The 18,018-nt window shown below is 38.2% G+C and overlaps 1 protein-coding gene across 7 annotated transcripts in view; it reads right to left on the reverse strand.

Moving 5' to 3' along the window:
* arhgap32b (Rho GTPase activating protein 32b) overlaps nucleotides 1-18,018 on the reverse strand; it is an 89,810-nt gene that overhangs the window by 6,535 nt on the left and 65,257 nt on the right. For 3 of the 7 annotated variants that reach the window (XM_067494077.1, XM_067494074.1, XM_067494078.1), the window contains 11 exons: nucleotides 16,468-16,518; nucleotides 15,500-15,574; nucleotides 6,460-6,609; nucleotides 4,051-4,153; nucleotides 3,234-3,378; nucleotides 2,588-2,670; nucleotides 2,157-2,264; nucleotides 777-922; nucleotides 467-668; nucleotides 209-354; nucleotides 16-90 (listed from right to left, as the gene is read on the reverse strand). In XM_067494077.1, coding sequence (XP_067350178.1) covers nucleotides 16-90; nucleotides 209-354; nucleotides 467-668; nucleotides 777-922; nucleotides 2,157-2,264; nucleotides 2,588-2,670; nucleotides 3,234-3,378; nucleotides 4,051-4,153; nucleotides 6,460-6,609; nucleotides 15,500-15,574; nucleotides 16,468-16,518 — 1,284 coding nt within the window. Of the gene's footprint in view, nucleotides 1-15; nucleotides 91-208; nucleotides 355-466; nucleotides 669-776; nucleotides 923-2,156; nucleotides 2,265-2,587; nucleotides 2,671-3,233; nucleotides 3,379-4,050; nucleotides 4,154-6,459; nucleotides 6,610-11,867; nucleotides 12,083-12,208; nucleotides 12,452-15,499; nucleotides 15,575-16,467; nucleotides 16,519-18,018 lie in introns of those variants that run through there. The other 4 variants (XM_067494075.1, XM_067494080.1, XM_067494079.1 and 1 more) reach the window with 4 other exon arrangements.

Consider the following 18,018-nt stretch of genomic DNA (forward strand, 5'->3'; position numbering starts at 1 on the left):
AGGAAAAAAGTTTACCTTCAACATTGTGCAGAGAACTTAGTGACTCCTCACTTTTGGCTGATCTCAATGTTGCCGTTTCTCCTCTGCCTCCTGAAACAGGATGAATAACAGGTGTCAGTATTCAGCCTTGTTTAGTCACTTATGTTTTTGTTTAGTTCCTTAAGTTGAATAAGAATGTCTTCATTTTATTTGTAAAGAGAAGACTCACCAGCAAGGGCCATAGCCTTTAGTTCATTAGGCTCACTGGGATTTCGATGCAGCTTACGCTTGGCCATGGAAGAAGACTTGCCTAAGTTGAAGAAAGAACGCCAACTACCCACTGGAGACTTCTTAGATTTATTAGGAGGTCTCTTCCTATGAATAAAAAAGCCATGTTGAACAAGTGGGTTCTGACATTAAAATGTACATCTTTATGCAATAAACTTTTATTAAATCACATCACAAAAAAAAAAAGGAGTGAACAAACCTCTCAGTGGGAAACTCGATAACAGTGTGGAATTTGCCCTGCAGGGCAGCTGGACCTTCGCCCACCTCGATATACTTGCTGTCTTCAGTGACAGGAGAGTTGATCTGAGCCTGAGTTCTGGCCTGGGCCTCCTCCAGACTTAGAAGTTTAGTGGAAGGTGATGATACCAGCAGAGACTTAGGCCGTGACAATGAGTTGTGACCTATTGAATCGCAAGCACGAGAAGTACAGTGATAAATAATAAATAATAAAGTAGAAGCAGTAGTGGGTAGTGGAATGACTATTTGTGATATCTGGTGTCTGTGACTACCTGCTCCTTCTCGTATCAATGTGCTGAGTTTAGTGCTAAAGAGAACATCCACATGGTTGAGGATGAACTCTACTACCACAGACTGGATTCTGACTTCCATAAAAGCCGCTGTGCCACTGAAGCATGCAGATTCGATCTGTTTTGACCTAATGGAAAAACAACAATGAAAAGAAATAAAGCAAAGAAGTTCAAGATAATAACTGACTCAACTTATAAACATCTGCAATGTCAAGGTTTTCTATCAAAGTGGGTAAGGAATCTTGAAAATGTGCTTCTAGCATTAGTTATTGTGCCTGTGCATGTCATCTCTTTCTTTCTGTAGACGATGTTACTGTGATGACATCTAACCAAGCTTCTGTAAAAATTAAACAGAATGCTGAGTTGGAGAACATTGCTGTTTGGTTCCCGGATAATAAACTCTCGCTCCACTGAGGAAAAAGTGAGACCATTCTTTATTTGGGTCATGTGTTAGAAAAACAAAATTTGAATTTCCAGTAGGTATGACAATAGCAGCAGCTTAAACCACTATCAGACAACACATTTGGCCAGAAAAGCAGCCCTGCTTAACACTGCAATTCTTATAATGTGAAGCCGGTTAACTACAATGTTATTTTAACCATCCTTTTTGTACACCAGTTATTCAAAACTTCAAGTCATTTAGATCCAGCATACTCTTTCCAATCTCCAAATTAAATTACAGCACCTGATTATTAAACTGTTATTATAGGAAGTTTGACGAATGTCATTCCTATTAGATTTAGGAGTTCCACAAGTAAAATCATATTTTTCCCATACATCGCTGCAGTTCTCTGTCCTCTTCCGAGGACATTTAAAGCAATCAATCATGAGTAATTTAAAATTCTTGCTAAAGTAATGGTTGTTAAACTGTCTATTTTACTGTAAGTTGTTTGTTTATAAAGTTCAGTCTGTAGTGTTATTGTGTTTTCTTGACCTATGTTGCCTGACTTAATGTCAGGCCATTCTCTCATGCCAAAAAAAGCTTTTAGGTGTATTGGATTTTTAACTTCAACAATTTCATTGTGTGGCAGTACTTTTATTGTTGTCAAATGTCTCTCTGCCTATTTGTCCATGTGCTTTAATCCCTCCACCCAAGCAGAATAAATCCTTTAAAGCAGATAGAGTCTGTTGCAAAGAGCACAATATCTTTCTTACACAACTCAGCAATTGGGAGGGTTGTCTTATCATTGAAAACAATAGTAAATAGTATGGGTCAAACTTAGAACATTATTACAAATTTTTTAAATTAATTAAATTAGTAATTACAGGGTACATGTAAAAAGCTACAGCCAGTCACGATAGCAATGACTGACAGTGAAGTTACCACAACAAAAAACAAGTACATCAGGCCTGGTATCTCACCTCAGCAGGTTGGGAGCCCAGACAATGGCCAGGTTCTTGCTGTGCATGTTGGTGATGTAGCTGAATGTTGCCAGGTGGGAAAGGTGTCTCATGAGGAACTCCAGGGTCCTAGGAATCACGTATTCATTTATTCAGATTTAAGTGGCTCCCACTAGTGATCTGCAGTCTAATGACCATGATAAAGCTACTTCTTAAGAGCACTGATATTTCACTGTTGCTCAAATCCTAGGGGAATGTCACTTATATTCTATCACAAAGGACAAGAAATTCAATTTATCATCGCCAAAGTAAAGGTCAGCTAGGATCTGTTAAATGATTTCATTCTATGCAGTGTGGCAGTCCAAAACCCTTGATTTTCACACTAACTGGCACACATACACAACAGCAGTTTCTAGGCCTACCGAAGTGTGACAGCGTGCTTCCACACTGACCTGTAATGCGGTGGAGGAAGCTGCTGGATGACATCATGGATTTTGATGAGTCGTTCTTCGTCTGTTGCTGCTGATACCGCCTCCTGTACAGTCAAAACGAAGCAAAAGTAGGTAAAATAGACAGATGTGCATAAATGGTGGGATCTATCAACACCAAAGCTCATTCACTTGTCATTCCAGGTTCAAATTGTTTGAACAGTTGGGAAATCCATCTGCAGATGCAAGACCTCTTGCCCCCCTTTCAGCAGCCCTGACAACCAACAAACATTTACTTCATACCTAGAGACAGCTCTGTTAAGCTTGGTGAAGGATTTTATCCCAAGCCAACAAGTGGTTCACTGCATTTGTAATGACAGGGTGCGTCATGTACAGAGCTATTATTTTAGGGGTGTCAGTGACTAAGACCAAGGATAAAAAACAAAAACAAAACAAAAAAACAAAACAAGAATCCTACAGGATAAATTTGAGGAATTTAAGTTGCTTTCTATAGAAATGAGGCACCATTTTGAAATGAGTATGCCTCATCAGTATCCTTTGGGGCATCTGTAAGGTGAGTGTAACATTTAGCAGACTTGTATTAACACATCAGTGTCAGAGATTGGTGTGTGAGAAATGTTACTGTAAGTTTTGCCAGGGCTTTGTTTACCGAGAATTTCTCATAGAGTTGGTAGGTGAGCAGGGGGTTGGGCAGCTCTCTGAAGTAGAGCTTACACAGCGAGCCAACACAGTGGATGTCCTGGATGTAAACATCTTTGGTCAGGTCAGGGATCTGCTCAGAGTCAAACTCGTGCCTGATGAAAGAGAAAGAGGGGAAAGACAGACTCAACTTACTTTAACTAACCTTGAAGAAAAAATAAATGTGGTTTGAGTAGAGTTTCAGATGACAAAAACATGTCTGTGCAAAAAGAGTGTAATCTCTCATAATGTCAAGCTTGTATAGTTAAGTGCAATACATTATTATTCAATTGTCTTTATATCTGTTCAAGTCTAACAAAACTGCTAGATTATATGCTCTAGCCCTAGTTCTAGTTTTATACCAATTAGTTTGATTTAGTTTAGTTAGTTTTTAGTTAATAACTGCAAGTGAAAGGGCATGTATAAATAGTTACTACTCAGACACAATACTACCCTACCTATATATTTACATATCATCACTAAATTTATAAATTATACAGCAGAGCAGAACCAACCAAAACTAAAGCATCTAACATCTAAAACATCTCACACATTTACAATGCATATCCTTCTTCGTACAAGCCAAAACTGCTGTACAAGAACAGATTAAGAAATTGCTGGTGTGACAACATTAGATAGTAAAGATTTTTGAGGAGAAAACAACTGTTACACTGGAAGCTGTCAGATAAGAGCTATGGTGGCAAAGGTCACTTTGGTTCAATCAGCATGTGGCAATTCTGTCAAACCCTAACCCAAACTGTATTTAGTGGTCAGCGTGTGTCTCCTACCGCAATTTCTGAATATTTGAAGCAATTCCAGAGAGGCGGTAAATTCCATCCACTACACCGTGTTTCTCAATGAACTCGGTGCAGCTCTTGAGAACTTGGGGCACTGTGAATTTAAAAAATAAATAAATAAATAATACATTTAAAAAAGCAGTCATCAACCAGTACTTTTCTTTCAGTCAATACTTGTCCAGTTTGCACTGACTGCTACATGGTCAAGAATACGGTGGCTGTCCTTTTTGAAGTTTTCACAGAGTGCAGTCATGCTTAAGTCCAGTGTTTTATTTGTTTTTTGACAAGAGGCTGCAGGCTCTGAAGTAATATTGAGTGTGAATAACTAACTTTGTTTTTGGAATGAAAAGCTGAGGGTGGGAGAATGTAAACCTTGAAGAGTGGAAAGAGGCAAATAGTGAGATAGCATGTTGTCTGTGAGAGAGGCAGAAATATGCATATGCTATAAAGAACAATGGCAATGATTTTGTGTTAGAGATGGAAAGATTAAAAAAACCTTAGAAAAACACAGAGCTTCTTCACTGTCCTTCAGCTCCCATGAATCACAGAGACATATTCTTTATCTGTGGGTATATGCACAATGGGAGATAAGGACGGTGGGTATGTGTCTGAGGAGGTTCTCTCCTATAGCTCACACATCATTCAGATAATGACAGAAAGTGGGACACTTGCTAAAGCAGCTGTTCAGATGAATTCCAAACATATCCAGAAAGAAAAAAGCCCTATTTAAGGGACCTAGTGGGTAGAACAGAGAGAGGTAGATAGATCCTCTGTAACATCTCCATGTAAAAGGGTATGTTTTATGTGGTTAATGTATTTGAAAGTGGAATGAGCAGTATGTAAAACTTATTGTCAAAGCCCAAGTCTAAAAATGATAGTGAACAAAAAACGACCAATGACCGAGCCTCCCTATGTAGCCGTAGTCTGAATTATCTGTGGTCAGCACATCAGTAAAAGTCATTGCAAGCACGACTGAACCACAAGATTTTAAGCGCAATTTTTAGAAGAAAAATACACTGGAGAAAATGGTTGTAACGAACAACCATCTGCTCCAATATATCTATATGTTCAGCATATATTACCAACAGGTTGCTTGACCAAAGTGAAAGCTTTTGCAATGTTATTGTGTTAAAAGCAGGATTACTAATAAACTGCAATGGTAGTAAGGGGAGCTTATCTACATCTGCTTATAACCTGAACTGATCTATAGCTGTATACAGCAGCAGTTTCTAAACTCTGCTCATGATCTATAAATCAGAATACCCTGACCATATGATGAAGTAAAATGTGGTTTATCTGTACAAAGATGAGGCAGAATTTACAAAGGTCACCGAAGAATGTGTGCGTGATGCAGAAAATAAAACCCTGATCTGTGACCCGGAGTTCTTCAGATGGACAGGAGTCAGTGTGATCACTCTGAGCTTATGTGCTGCTAAGTTGAGAAACCAGAATGTAAAGTGTTATCATGAACAAATGGGTTTTAAAGTAAGTATCAACACAAACTGAAATTAAGTTTTTAGCAATGCTCAACAGTAGAGTAACAAGATTACTTGTTAAAACTGATGTTACTGTGCAGGAAACCATCTTCCTCTTGTTCTGTTGTTAAGGCCTTCTCATCAGGTAATTCAATGTGGATGCAGTAGATGTGGACTTTAGTCTTACAAAACAATTCTAAGTACAAAATGCTGGCACAGCTGGTGTTTACATATAGTATGTGATAAATCTTTGCTTTCACGCTGTGCACGATGAATTTCAACTGAAAATCATTAACTCATAAGTTAGAATGGAAAAGGCAGAGGGTGTGTTTGGGTCAAAAATTTCCTGTAATAAAGTATGAACAAACACAGAGCTTGGACAAATAGTCATGATGTCACTGGTCCATGTTAAACATTAATTTGATTTTAATCCTCAAGTACTATGATGTCACGAAAAAATAAACTGCAGCAATATCACATTTGACATTACTTTGAGGCTACCAGACAACCAGCAGAGGCCCCAGGATGTCAGTGAGGCTGACCGACACATATCCTGGCCTAAAACCAACCATTAAAACTAAAGGTTGTTTTTTGCACCAATGAAAGACAAAATGTACATGACTTATTCTAAAAGAAGCTGGTAGACAGATTTTGTTAGTTTAAGATTAAGATTAGCAGTTCCCCACTTCCCTGCTGGGGAGAATAATATCAGTATAAATATTTAGCTCTTTAGAGGAAAGCAAATAGATTATTAATTTTAATTTTCAGAAAGACTTTTACATAATGTGAAATATGAAATTTATTACAAGAAATAGCTAGTAAAGAAAAGCAATACTGCTGTTCAGAGCATAAGTGGAACAAAAGCGGGAATCGAGTTGCTAAATACTACTACTCTCAGGTTTGCTAGCGTGTAAGAGTTTCTCACCATCATGTCCTGAGTTAAGCAGGTGTTCTCCCAGGTCACAGCCGAACACCCTCTCCCGGAGGATGCCCCTCTGCTTCAGCTTCTGCTTGGTGGGCCTGGACTTCATGAAGGACCGCAAAAAGGTAATCAGCTTCCCGTGCTTCTTAGACACTGAGAAGCATAAAGACAGGAGCCATCTTAGACCTCTTACACAAATGTTGACAACACTACAGTCAGTCTGGGTTGGACATTGGCTCAGCTTTCACACGAGCTTTATCCTTGGCATTAAAATGAAACCCCATACTAGCTGCTCAAGGTTGTTCCATTGTGCATTTCAGCTTCATTCTAATGCAAACCCTTCCTTTATCCATGTGTGGTTTCCTTTAAGAAAATGCTTCATTCTGAAATACCACCTCACAGGCAACTACAAAGGAATCCTTCACATCTAATACCAGTATCCCCCATTCCTCTTCAGAACAGGACAAAGAAACAAATAAAGAAATAAAGCATACAAACTTAAAAAACCCAGCACACATAATTCAGATACTATTTCTGGGAAAGGGTCATAAGCTTCTTAGCTACACACCAGTTGTTTTCTCTGTTTTAGAGAAATGTGTACAGGCTATCAAGTGAATCAAACAACCAATCTGCATTTGTTGGGAAGGAGAAACAATGCGCTCTAATCCAAAAATTGTTAAAAAAAAAAAAAAAAAAATCAGTGAATTGGTGAAACTCAAGATAGCCACTTGTGCGATGACAGTAGCAGACTGTTTTTCCACTCTGGGCCCAGTTTACTACGCTGAGCTCTGCAGACATGTTTACTTGTCTGGTAAACTGCAGAAAATGTAAATATCCCTTCACCTGAACAGTCAGTTCAGTTTATTTTAAACCATTGGTTTTGATAAAACAAACACTGGCTGCAATATTTAAAAAATCTGAGATACAATCGAATACATGTGATTTTTCGATGATACTCTTTCAGTAAACTGACTGACAGGAAAGAGATCTAGGCACCATTCAGAAGATTATAAAAAAATAAAATAAAAACAAAACAGTTTAATCTTGAGGTAAAACAATTGTTTCACCAACTTAAACATGCTCTTCCTAATTTAAAAACTTGTTTTAATAAAGTTCTCTCTGTGAAAAGGTTCCCATTTCTGGACACATTGGCCATCCTTTCACTATTCTAACTATAACTGTACTAAACATCACAAGGAATAAAACAATGTAATGCAATTCTCTCTTGCTGGTTTCAGTGGTCTGCCCTGAGCTCCTATCACTGCTTCAGTGTGAAGGCATTCTGAGCTTTTTTCTAGTCAGCCCTCTTTGATCCTGTGGGCACTTATATCCTGCTGTCCTTCACTCTGACTTTGACCAACTACTTATCTTCCTATTCCATCACTGTCCAATCTTCCATAGCAAAAATATCCTTTCTCAATCTTGGAGACAATAACAGAGTGGGGAACACTTAGCAGCCAAGCCTAAGATCTGAAATGTTAAAAATGACAGAGGAAATGGCCTTCCTCAAAAAAAAAAAACCCAATAATTCTTATACTTAGCTACACATTCTATGAAGAGTATTACCTTCTCTTCATAAAATCATTGTGTTCTTTCTGCCACACAACATCTGGAAATTCACTAAATCTCAATGTTGGTTTGATCACAGATCCAAACAACATCTTCTGTCTGAGCTGCTCTGGGCTAAAGTGGAAAAACTGCTGTGTCGCATCAGCTATTTATTTCTATTCCAGGGCACATTCCTTTAACTGATTATAAACACAGTCACGATCACAACCCTTCCCCTTCTTCCATGTGTTTCACAGACTTGATATCAGATTCATTTAACCTGTAAAAGAAAAACGAATCACACATGCACATTTCAGACCATATAGGTTGCAGTTTAAAAATTAAAGCATTTAGAATTCAATCAAATAAATAAGTAATCTGGTTGCTGCCAAACTAAGATCTGTTTTGATTGCAATATAAGTGAAAGTAGGAAACTGTTCACAAAAGTCAATATCTACAAATTAATTAAGCGGAGTGTGTGTGTTCAAGCTAATACAATCAAAATATCAAGGCAGTGTCTTTACGTGCTGTAGTGATGACATAATAATAAATTATTTAACTAACATAAATTTGGCATGAAGCTGTTATGAATATTATTATGACAAAAGCATATCCTAAAACCGCCAGTGTGTGCTGAGACTCAGTTGACTTGTCCAGACACCATTAGGTAAAAATTAATGAGAGGCTGCCTGTTATGTATGCTAAATATACCCTATGGAGGTAAACTGCATTGCAGCAAAGTTAATTGGGAATCCATCGAGTACATTTAGAATGCAACCCTCAAGACAAGAATAAAACTAATGAGCTGATAGGACTGGAAAATTACTTTGTACCTACATTAATTTAACAGTTACTTATTACACTGGCACAACAGCAACAAAAATATGTGTGCTCAGTGACAGTAAATCTAAAAAAAAGTGTTTTAAGTGAAACAAACTGCTTTTCATTTACATTTGTGGGAGCAGCAGATGCCACTTTAATCAACCAACTGTAACCATAAATGTGTCAGACAAATAGTAACTTAGGGAAGTATGGATGCTATTTTAATCCACATCCTATTCATTGTTATACCAATAGAGTTCAAAAATAACTGTTGAAGGCGATTGTACTGAAATGAGTCTCAGACTTGTACAAGGCTACTAATCTTCCCACTAACCACTGTGCAAGATCCTTTACTCACTGTGTGATAAACTTTCTCTTTTATTCTGTTAATTACAATTTTCAGAGTATTGCTGATGTTTAACACACAAACAAACACACACACAGTCTCAAACTAAACAACCTAAACAACCCAGCTTACCATGAGCGATACATAACCACCTAACTCCTTCGTGTATAGTAAATAAATATTTGGAACCCTCATCTGAATCCAGAGGCTGTGCTCTGTGTCATTGTAAAGAAGGGCACTGCAGTCAATTTTGAATCAACAGCACAGGCTGAGTCAGCATCTGTGAACAAGCCCATCGTTTAATTTCAAGGAAAAGTAAAGCTTCAGTTTAACCCTTAGGGAACTGTACCCACTCTCAAAACTGCTAAAGCAGCTTTGTTTAGTCAATGTTTAGGCATGAAAAAAAGGCCATCAGTATCATGTAGAGAAAAACGGGCCTGACGGTGGCACACACTGACATGTTGCTTTTGTTAAGGAACCCAGATGGATTGTAAGACGTGACGAAGAGGAGTGCAATGACTCTCTAGAGGGCAGTCAGAAACTCCCATCTGCTTGTTGTCAAAGTAATTGACAGCCTGAGGGCCAACAACATTTCAAGCATGCTCAGTAGTGAAACTGCTTCTGGCACACTTGTGGCTTCAATCCAGCTGGGTAAAGGCATTTATTTTAGGAAAACTGGGGCCTAACTAATAGAGGCCCTAAAATGCCTTCTATGACATTAAGTAAAACCCTTTTAGTTTGGGGTGCACTTGAATTTGTAGTTTGTTCAATTTACCCCTCACTGTTGGTGAACAGAGCAGCAATTTTAGACTTTGAGATCAGGCTTAGAGACTTTTGCCCAACATATCAAGTCAGAAATCTGACCCCAGGGGGGCATTACAGTTGAAATTTCCCAGGTCAAATGAAAGCCACAGTTAGTCCCCAATATGGGTCAAAGTCCAAAAAAACAGATCCTACATTTTTCAACATGGAACTGTATGCAGTTTTTCATTAGACCTTTAATGCTCATTGTCCTAAGCTGTGATGACATCATCAGGTTTAAAAAAAAAAAAAAAAAAACAGACTTTAAGCTCCTCCTGAGTCAGAAAATACTTGTTTCCATGGGTATTTTACACATATATGTAAAATGGGCGGAGTGCCTGTGTAACACAAACAGCAAACATTCAATTCTTATTGTTGACTATTTCTGGATATATATAAAATCTAATGGTATATCTAGGAGGTGGTGAGGCTGGGATCTTTACAGCTAGGGAAATGTAAGCCACAGCTCGTTCCTGGAATTTGCACACATAACAGATACAATTCAGGCAGGACAGAGTTAAATACAGAGAAGAATGGTTATTGCCTAAGGAACACTGACAGGTTTCAGTTGAAACCTTTAGCTGTGTTTCTATGATGAGGCTTACGCCCAAGGGAGCCCAGCAAGAGACTGAAACATAATGAGCAGGGGTTGAGGAGAAAAGAGGCCAAGCATTACAGCAGGAACAATTACAGACGTAATGGGAAACATCATACTTTCTTTCCCTGCTCCAACTCCAAACAGACCACCTTATTCCATTCAGTAAGCAAAGAGCTTTTCAATGCAACACAGACTGGAGGAAAATTCCACATAGCCACAGCTTCCTAAAGTAGAGCAGTGATACCATATAGCCCAACAGCAGACTCTCGCCTGAGATACGTGATACAACTACTGCATGTCAGCGTTGTTTGAACACACATCCACCAGCAGGGGTGACCGCGACTCCCTGGGGCCTTGCAATGCTCTCATCACAGCTTGGCTCGTCCTTCGCACTTCAGCTAGCACCCCTTCCAGACTCAAAAGCCTCACACAACCATGTAATCTGTGGAGCGGGAAATTCAAACTGCTCTTCTAATTGCTGTTGTAGCTTCAAGAAATCATTAGGTTATAAAAATCAACATGCCTAGAACAAGCGTCTTAGCTGTATGAATGTGCCAAAGGCTTCACTATATAGATTAATCATCATTTTACTGGCACATGGTAATTCAGAAGTATTTTGCTGGTGAATCTGCAAAGGTCCTAAATTTGCTACCCCTAGAAACTTATCAATACTATTTTATCCACTTTGTGCCTAAAGTCAAACCTGATGATTAAATTAACAAAGTACAAATTATATCTTTTTGCTTTTTTCAGTTAATCTTTTAATGAACAATCTAATCATGATTATTGGTATCTGGGTCCTGATTGCTGCCAATATAAAAAGGGGCATTTGTCCATAGGGAGGTGACTACCACAGAGATGTGCATTACTTAGAAAAATAAACACAACACAGCACTGTTTACAGCCACTAACACATCTCCCCTTGGTTTTTCTGGAAGGCCCTTCAGAGTGTAAATAAAAGAGCAGGGCTTGTCTAAAAAGCAGCCATGGGTGACAGTGACCTCTGTTAGGGCCTAAACAACCAGGAAAAAAGAACACCTTATTGTTCTGTCTCTCAATGCACCACCGAACAACAGACTCAGCTTAGGGAAAAGGACAGAGGGGTGACCAGCTGGGGCCCATGCGGTCTTACCCAACACATTATACCAAATGTATATTTACTGTACAGCCCGTCTAAATAAAATAATAGACTGCCATGCAACAAATCAGCTTTCAGCATCAGTACCAACATCAATTCTAAAGCCACTTTTTGATTAATCAAATCACGAAAAAAATCAATGACAAAAGAAAACTTACTTTCACTGCCTTGTTCTGTCACAGCAGGTTTGGGTTTATTTTCTCAACAAATCCAGGTGGTAATGTGAGGGATCGATTTATTAAACTGTTCTAAATGCAATTCAAGTCTCAAATATAGAATGTCCTTTGTTACCTGATATTCAGTGGGACATTATTCATATGATATTAATAAATCACTTACAGTACACTCTCTTGATATTGTTTATGCCTTATATTCATGTAAAATAAACTTCTGACGGTTACTTTTTTTTAATAACAAAGAGGTAGCGTACAAACAGTTCATAAAAGGACAGGCTAATGTGGGAGACAAAAAAATATACAATTGAAGCGCCTTTTCCTACCTTTGCTCCATAACGTTGGACTTGTTGTGAGGCTTTATGACAGGCTTTCAACAAAGTCCGAAGTACGGATATCCACTTATCTTTATCTCTCGTTAACCGTACACCTGTACAAAACAGCGACGACACGTCAGCTGAAAACAGCCCCAGCAATTTAACCGAATTGAGAGGAAGTTATGAATAGTCAAAGGGAGCAGAAACGCGCCGCTCGCTTTTCACTGGGCTCTATCTGCTGAAACGCTGCTTCTGCCCAGTGCTTCCCCACCCCATGATGCATTCAGGTGCCCCTGGAAATATGGGGACTTACAGCCGCTGATGCCGTTTTTTAAATGCAGCCGGCAGCCTACTATTGAAGCAAATTGTATAATTAGGGAACATGGGGTGGGAGGAACTAAACAACAACTCTTGATTGATGTATAGGAAAATTACTTGATGCGATATCTATCGAATTTCTGACAAACATTACCAAACTTGTTACGAAATACTAATTCCTGCCACGTTCATATCCTGTATCCATGGCAATTGCTACGTTGCTGCACGTTTGTACTCTGTCTAGAAATTACAAAAAATACCTTTAAAGTTGTATCTATATGAAGGTAGCACAGAACCAAGTAGTGAAGAGGACTTTGAACAAGGAGTATCCCTACTCCAATTCTCTGCCAAACCTTTCCAAATCTAATCATTACGTTATTACACTTATGTAAACACAGTCTAAATCTTTGTCTAAACAAAAATCTATCTACACAGGAAGAAGACAAGTTGAGAAACAAGGTTAATAAACAGTTACTATAAGAATGAAAGCCTTATCAAATTTGACTTACTGTTCATTCTTTTTGCTTCCACAATGACCCACTCTTACTGAAACTGAGGCTCAAGTGTCAGAATGATTTAGTCCGACTTAAACAACACATAGAATTGTGATGAGTAACACTGAAATCATCTTTTCCCTTTGAGCTCTTATGTATTATTACTTTCTGACTTTTACTTGTAATTAAGTTGTTTTGCATTGGTAATTAATGGTTTTTTTTTATCATGCCTTGCTCTATAATGTTTGTTGATCCCCCACAATATCATTCTGCACTAAATCCATACACAGAATTACTGAGAAAGTCAAGCAAAGTTCAACTCATCTAGGTTCTTTCTGTGCAGCACGAATCGTACTCCAACACCTTAACCTAAACCGGAGAGACACATCAAGCAACAAACACATATATTCTGAAGGTAGAGAGTGAAACTTCCAGTATTAACATATGTCCCCAAACTGATAGTGAGAGGGAGCTGTAATAAATTACCTAAGGCTGAGTAAACAAGATACACCACGACTACAAACTACACCTGGACTACATTGTCCATCAGTCACCTATACAGGAAGGCGTAAGCTCCTGCATGAATTCACCTGACATTTTACAAGATAGGTTAAGCTTGTGCAGATAGAGCTTAATGTTAGATTGTGTTATCACTAGTTGCTATTTTGCATGGATCTGAATAATTTATTTGACTCCTGGGATGTGGAAAGAACAAAGAAGTGTACTTTGCAGTTGCAAGTCTCATGTCCTGGAGCAGAACATCATGTTGTTGGAAATGTAATCATAGCTGTAAATATGAATTCCAACCTTCCGGATAAAAGTCTGTACCCAGCTTTGCAAGAATACTGTGTTGACAAGATAATTTGTTTAAGCAATAAAGTGATGGATCAAGATGATGATGCAATATTACTCTTTGTAATGCAACTACAGATCGTGTAGTAAAGGGAGCAGAGGTGTAAAAACATTCTCTTTATCCTTTACACATTTAACATCATAGTTGTTAGTTTGGAATAAAATGCAGCAGCCCAAAACAAAAGCACAGTCTACCACAACACTCTCTTATTGAAGCTCAAGAGGAACACATTGCATAGTTTCACAGCACCAGTAAATGACTGGAGATCTTTGGGAACAGGAGGACAAGTCTTATTCTGTCTCACACATTCTCTCCTCATTTCCCTTCCTCTTTCCTTCACATAACCAGCTGTCTTGGCTCATACATGCTCACAGCTGCCCAAATCAGTGGTCCCCAGACATGACGAAGGCTTGCACAGAGGAGGTGGAAGAAGTGGGGGAGCTCTACATCTGGGTCAGTAACTGGTAGGTCTAACTGGGCTGTCTGGAGTCTCCATGGAGTAATTTTTTTAATTCAAAGCCCACAACCCTTTCTTTTTAAAATTATGTCAACAATAGAGTCAATTTTTACTGTAAAGAGAGTAAATTCTGTTTTTGAGACAACATAAGCACATGGGTTGGCATTGGGATCTCCTAAGCTTTTATTTTTTGGGCCTTCTTTTTAACTGGAGCAGTGCAGCATGTTAATAATTTCCATGGTTTTCCTGCGAAGCAGGAAAAGCATGATATGAGGTGAGAGGATCTAAGCAGAGCAAGACTGTTTTTCCAGTGCTGTGTGGCTCCCTGCAGGAATGTGCTCTTTCAGTCACCATGGAGCGGGAGACAGAGATTCTTACTGTTGCAGGACAATGCTTAACGCTCAATGGATGGGTTTACAGGCCCCCCTCATTGTAAAAGGATTAAATAAATCAAGGCCAGTCGAGACCTAGCACCACGGCACCACTGCTGTGGCCTTTCAGCTTCAACCAAAGAGACACACACAAACACAGCTGGTCTTCATCCAGACACAGGATACATTCAGCAGCTTTGAGAAATGCTGTAGTAACCTGGATCACCCCTGAAGCCATTTACATACACCTTAAGAGTACAGAATAGAACAAGAACAGGGGACTGGAATGGTAGGACTGTTTACTTTAAATCTGCTTTGAAAAGTGGGGTGGTATTGTAACCCCACTACATCTACTCACAGAATTCTTATACATTATTTGAGACCTTGATATTGTAATGTGGAAGAGGGGTATTCATTCTGACAAATGTGACACACAATACAAGTAGGATGAAGAAGCTTTAGAAAAACTGAAGTGAAACCTTTAAAGGGAAATATGAAAAAGATCAGTTTTTATAGAACTCAATAGCAATTAATGTTTAAGAAATTACACACACACACACCTCTATAAAAAAAGTTATAGACAGGACAGTTTATACATTTGATTTGGTAAAGTTTCCTTGTAATGCAGCACCAATGAGTACAAAAATCTTATCTGTGTAACCAAAGTAATGTTTAAGTTTAAAGCTGACACATACTAAGACTAGTAGTTGTATTAGAGTAACAAAGTGCAAACACATCATTCGGGGTTGTGGAGTTAGTTTTTGGTTAGGGGATGTTGGTGCAACACCCCAAGGGGCTTTAGTCTACCTGAGCTTAGGCTGTAGTGGTTTAGCGGGTCGGCCACCCATGCACTGTCCTGTATAACACTCTCCATTTCCAAGTCTGCATGCGGCCCGATGGACAGATGGACCAACAGAGAGATGGTTGGATGGATGGATGGATGATGAATACATGAGAGAATCAGCAGAGGGAGAGAAGCACTTCAAGTTAGAGAACAGAAAACTGTGTACTTTGAGACAGTGAGGTTAGAAGCTTTGCTTACAAATGACAGTTTGATGCTAGAGCAATAAACTTCAGTGTCAGAAAGTACAGATAAAAAAATGTAGATATGAAGCATAACCAAATAAATATCATTTACATTCATAAATATAGCAACTCCTGTAATATATACATTTCATTTAAACTTTTTAAATTATAATCCTTCAGATTTTCAGAGAAAACTTTTATTAATACTAATGACCTGCACTTTTCTTTGTAATATAATGTTATAAGTTATATAATGTAGTAGTTTTTATAGACAGTAGCAGAATCCACCATTCTCTTTGTGGAATTTGACAATGGCATATATAAACAAGGGAGTAACAAGATAATGCAGTGTGCAATCCAGAGTTATTAACACTTAATCTGATGGTCTGGTTAACTGTTTCCGGCATGAAATGAGATGGTGGTTGCTCATTGCATAATGGAAGAAAGTCAATTAAAAATGTGCTTTAACACATTTGTTTCACTGATCTGCAAACCATTACAATCAGCTGCTTTTCTGTTGATCATGATAAATTTGGTGCTACAAGGAAGTTTGCTGTCCCATGAATTCTGGGACATGTAGTATCAACTCTCAGCAGACACTGGTGTCGCCAAATCAACCAGGTTTAAAATCCTAAGGATTACAAACATCATAACTCTTAAGAAAATATACAAGTGCACGCCTTTGTGTGTGAGAGACTGAGAACTAGGTAGGTGAATGGAGTGGATGACGTGTGTATACCAAAACGTACAGGGGGGGAAGAGACTCCAAGAAGCATGCTGCAGGCCTGGGCAGGGGGAGGCTGAGGCAGAGGGTTAGAGTCAAATGCAACAGATCAAGACACATGCTAATATCAGTCTACTCATATAGTGGAGATTAAGCAGTGCAGTTTAGACAGACAGAAGCAGTTTAAACAGCAACACAGTTACTTATTCTGCCATATTAAATAATAATATTGAATTTAAGCACAGCTACTTAATAATAGACATTTAAATTGTAATCATAACAGGGCATCTGCAGGTTTAAGAGTCCAGATATTAAAACCTTTAATACAAGCAACATAAAAAAAACAAACAAAAAAAATATCAAAAAACTACCAACACTCTTTATTTAAAGCTACAATATGCAACTTTTGTGAATCAAACTATAGCTAGCAAAGTAGCATTTTTATTTAGTCAAAAACTGAAAACATTTCAGCCTGTCAGCCTATCACCATAATGTTTTGCTGCGGTTACCATGGTTAAAGGCTTTGTTCTCATCTATCGCTGCATCTCTCTCCAGAAAGTTAAACAGTTAATAATTTGTATTTTGTCTAAAATATTATTCAGCTTCAGAGAGGAAAATTATCTTAACCTTTCATGTAAGCATGCTGCTGTGTTTTGATAGTGATCTCATCTCTTTTTATCACTGTCGTGTCTAATTCTCAGCAGATAATAATATACTTCATAAACCCGGTAATGCGAGGTGACAGACAGAAAGTTGCTAAACGTAAAACGCTTCTTATGGTGGTGCAAACGGGTTAAGTACCTAAATTAACTTATATGTTATATATTTTAGGCGGGAGGACAATGTTACACAGGTAGGTCAGTGAATAAAACTTTGCCTTTAGACGGTTTCCTCATCTCCATTCCTAAATCTTCCATCAAAATCTTATTGTCATAATTTATTTTCAAAGAATCGTTTTTGATTAGTTTTAGGCTTGACTTCATTATGAAAACTTTGTTGTCACAAAATATTTTCCATTATAGAAATCAAATTAACACTGCATGAGACCAAACTCAATACATGTGTGCAGAAAATACTGACATTGTTACAAAGCCTGTCGTAAAGCACACTTTGGCTTTGTTGTCACACACAGCATTTGATTGTCTCTGATTGGTCAAAAGGGTGAGCCTTGCCCAAAAATCTTTAAAAGAGAATTTCTGCACGGCTGTTTTTGGAATGACACGAGCACGTTTGGAGTGAATGTTCTGTGTCACAGGAGGCCTCGGCAGCACCTCTCCACATTAAAATAAGATATAGACCAAAAGTCCATTGATTTGAAAAAGTTAGAAATTGTAGCTTTAACTTGATTAAACCTTACAATATAATATATGATAACATTAAATATATGACCTGCAGAAACTCTTACTATTATGGAAAAAAATGTGTGACAAATAAACACATGCAAAAAACAAAACAACTATGAAAACAAAAATTAAAAACATTGCTTAAAAGCAGAGTAGTGGGCAGCCAGATAAATTCAAGCCTTGGACTATGGCGTGTGCTGTACATGCACTGCAACAGTTAACTGTACACTGCA

This window comes from Channa argus, chromosome 24 (assembly GCF_033026475.1).
Source record: "Channa argus isolate prfri chromosome 24, Channa argus male v1.0, whole genome shotgun sequence".
NCBI lineage: Eukaryota > Metazoa > Chordata > Actinopteri > Anabantiformes > Channidae > Channa > Channa argus.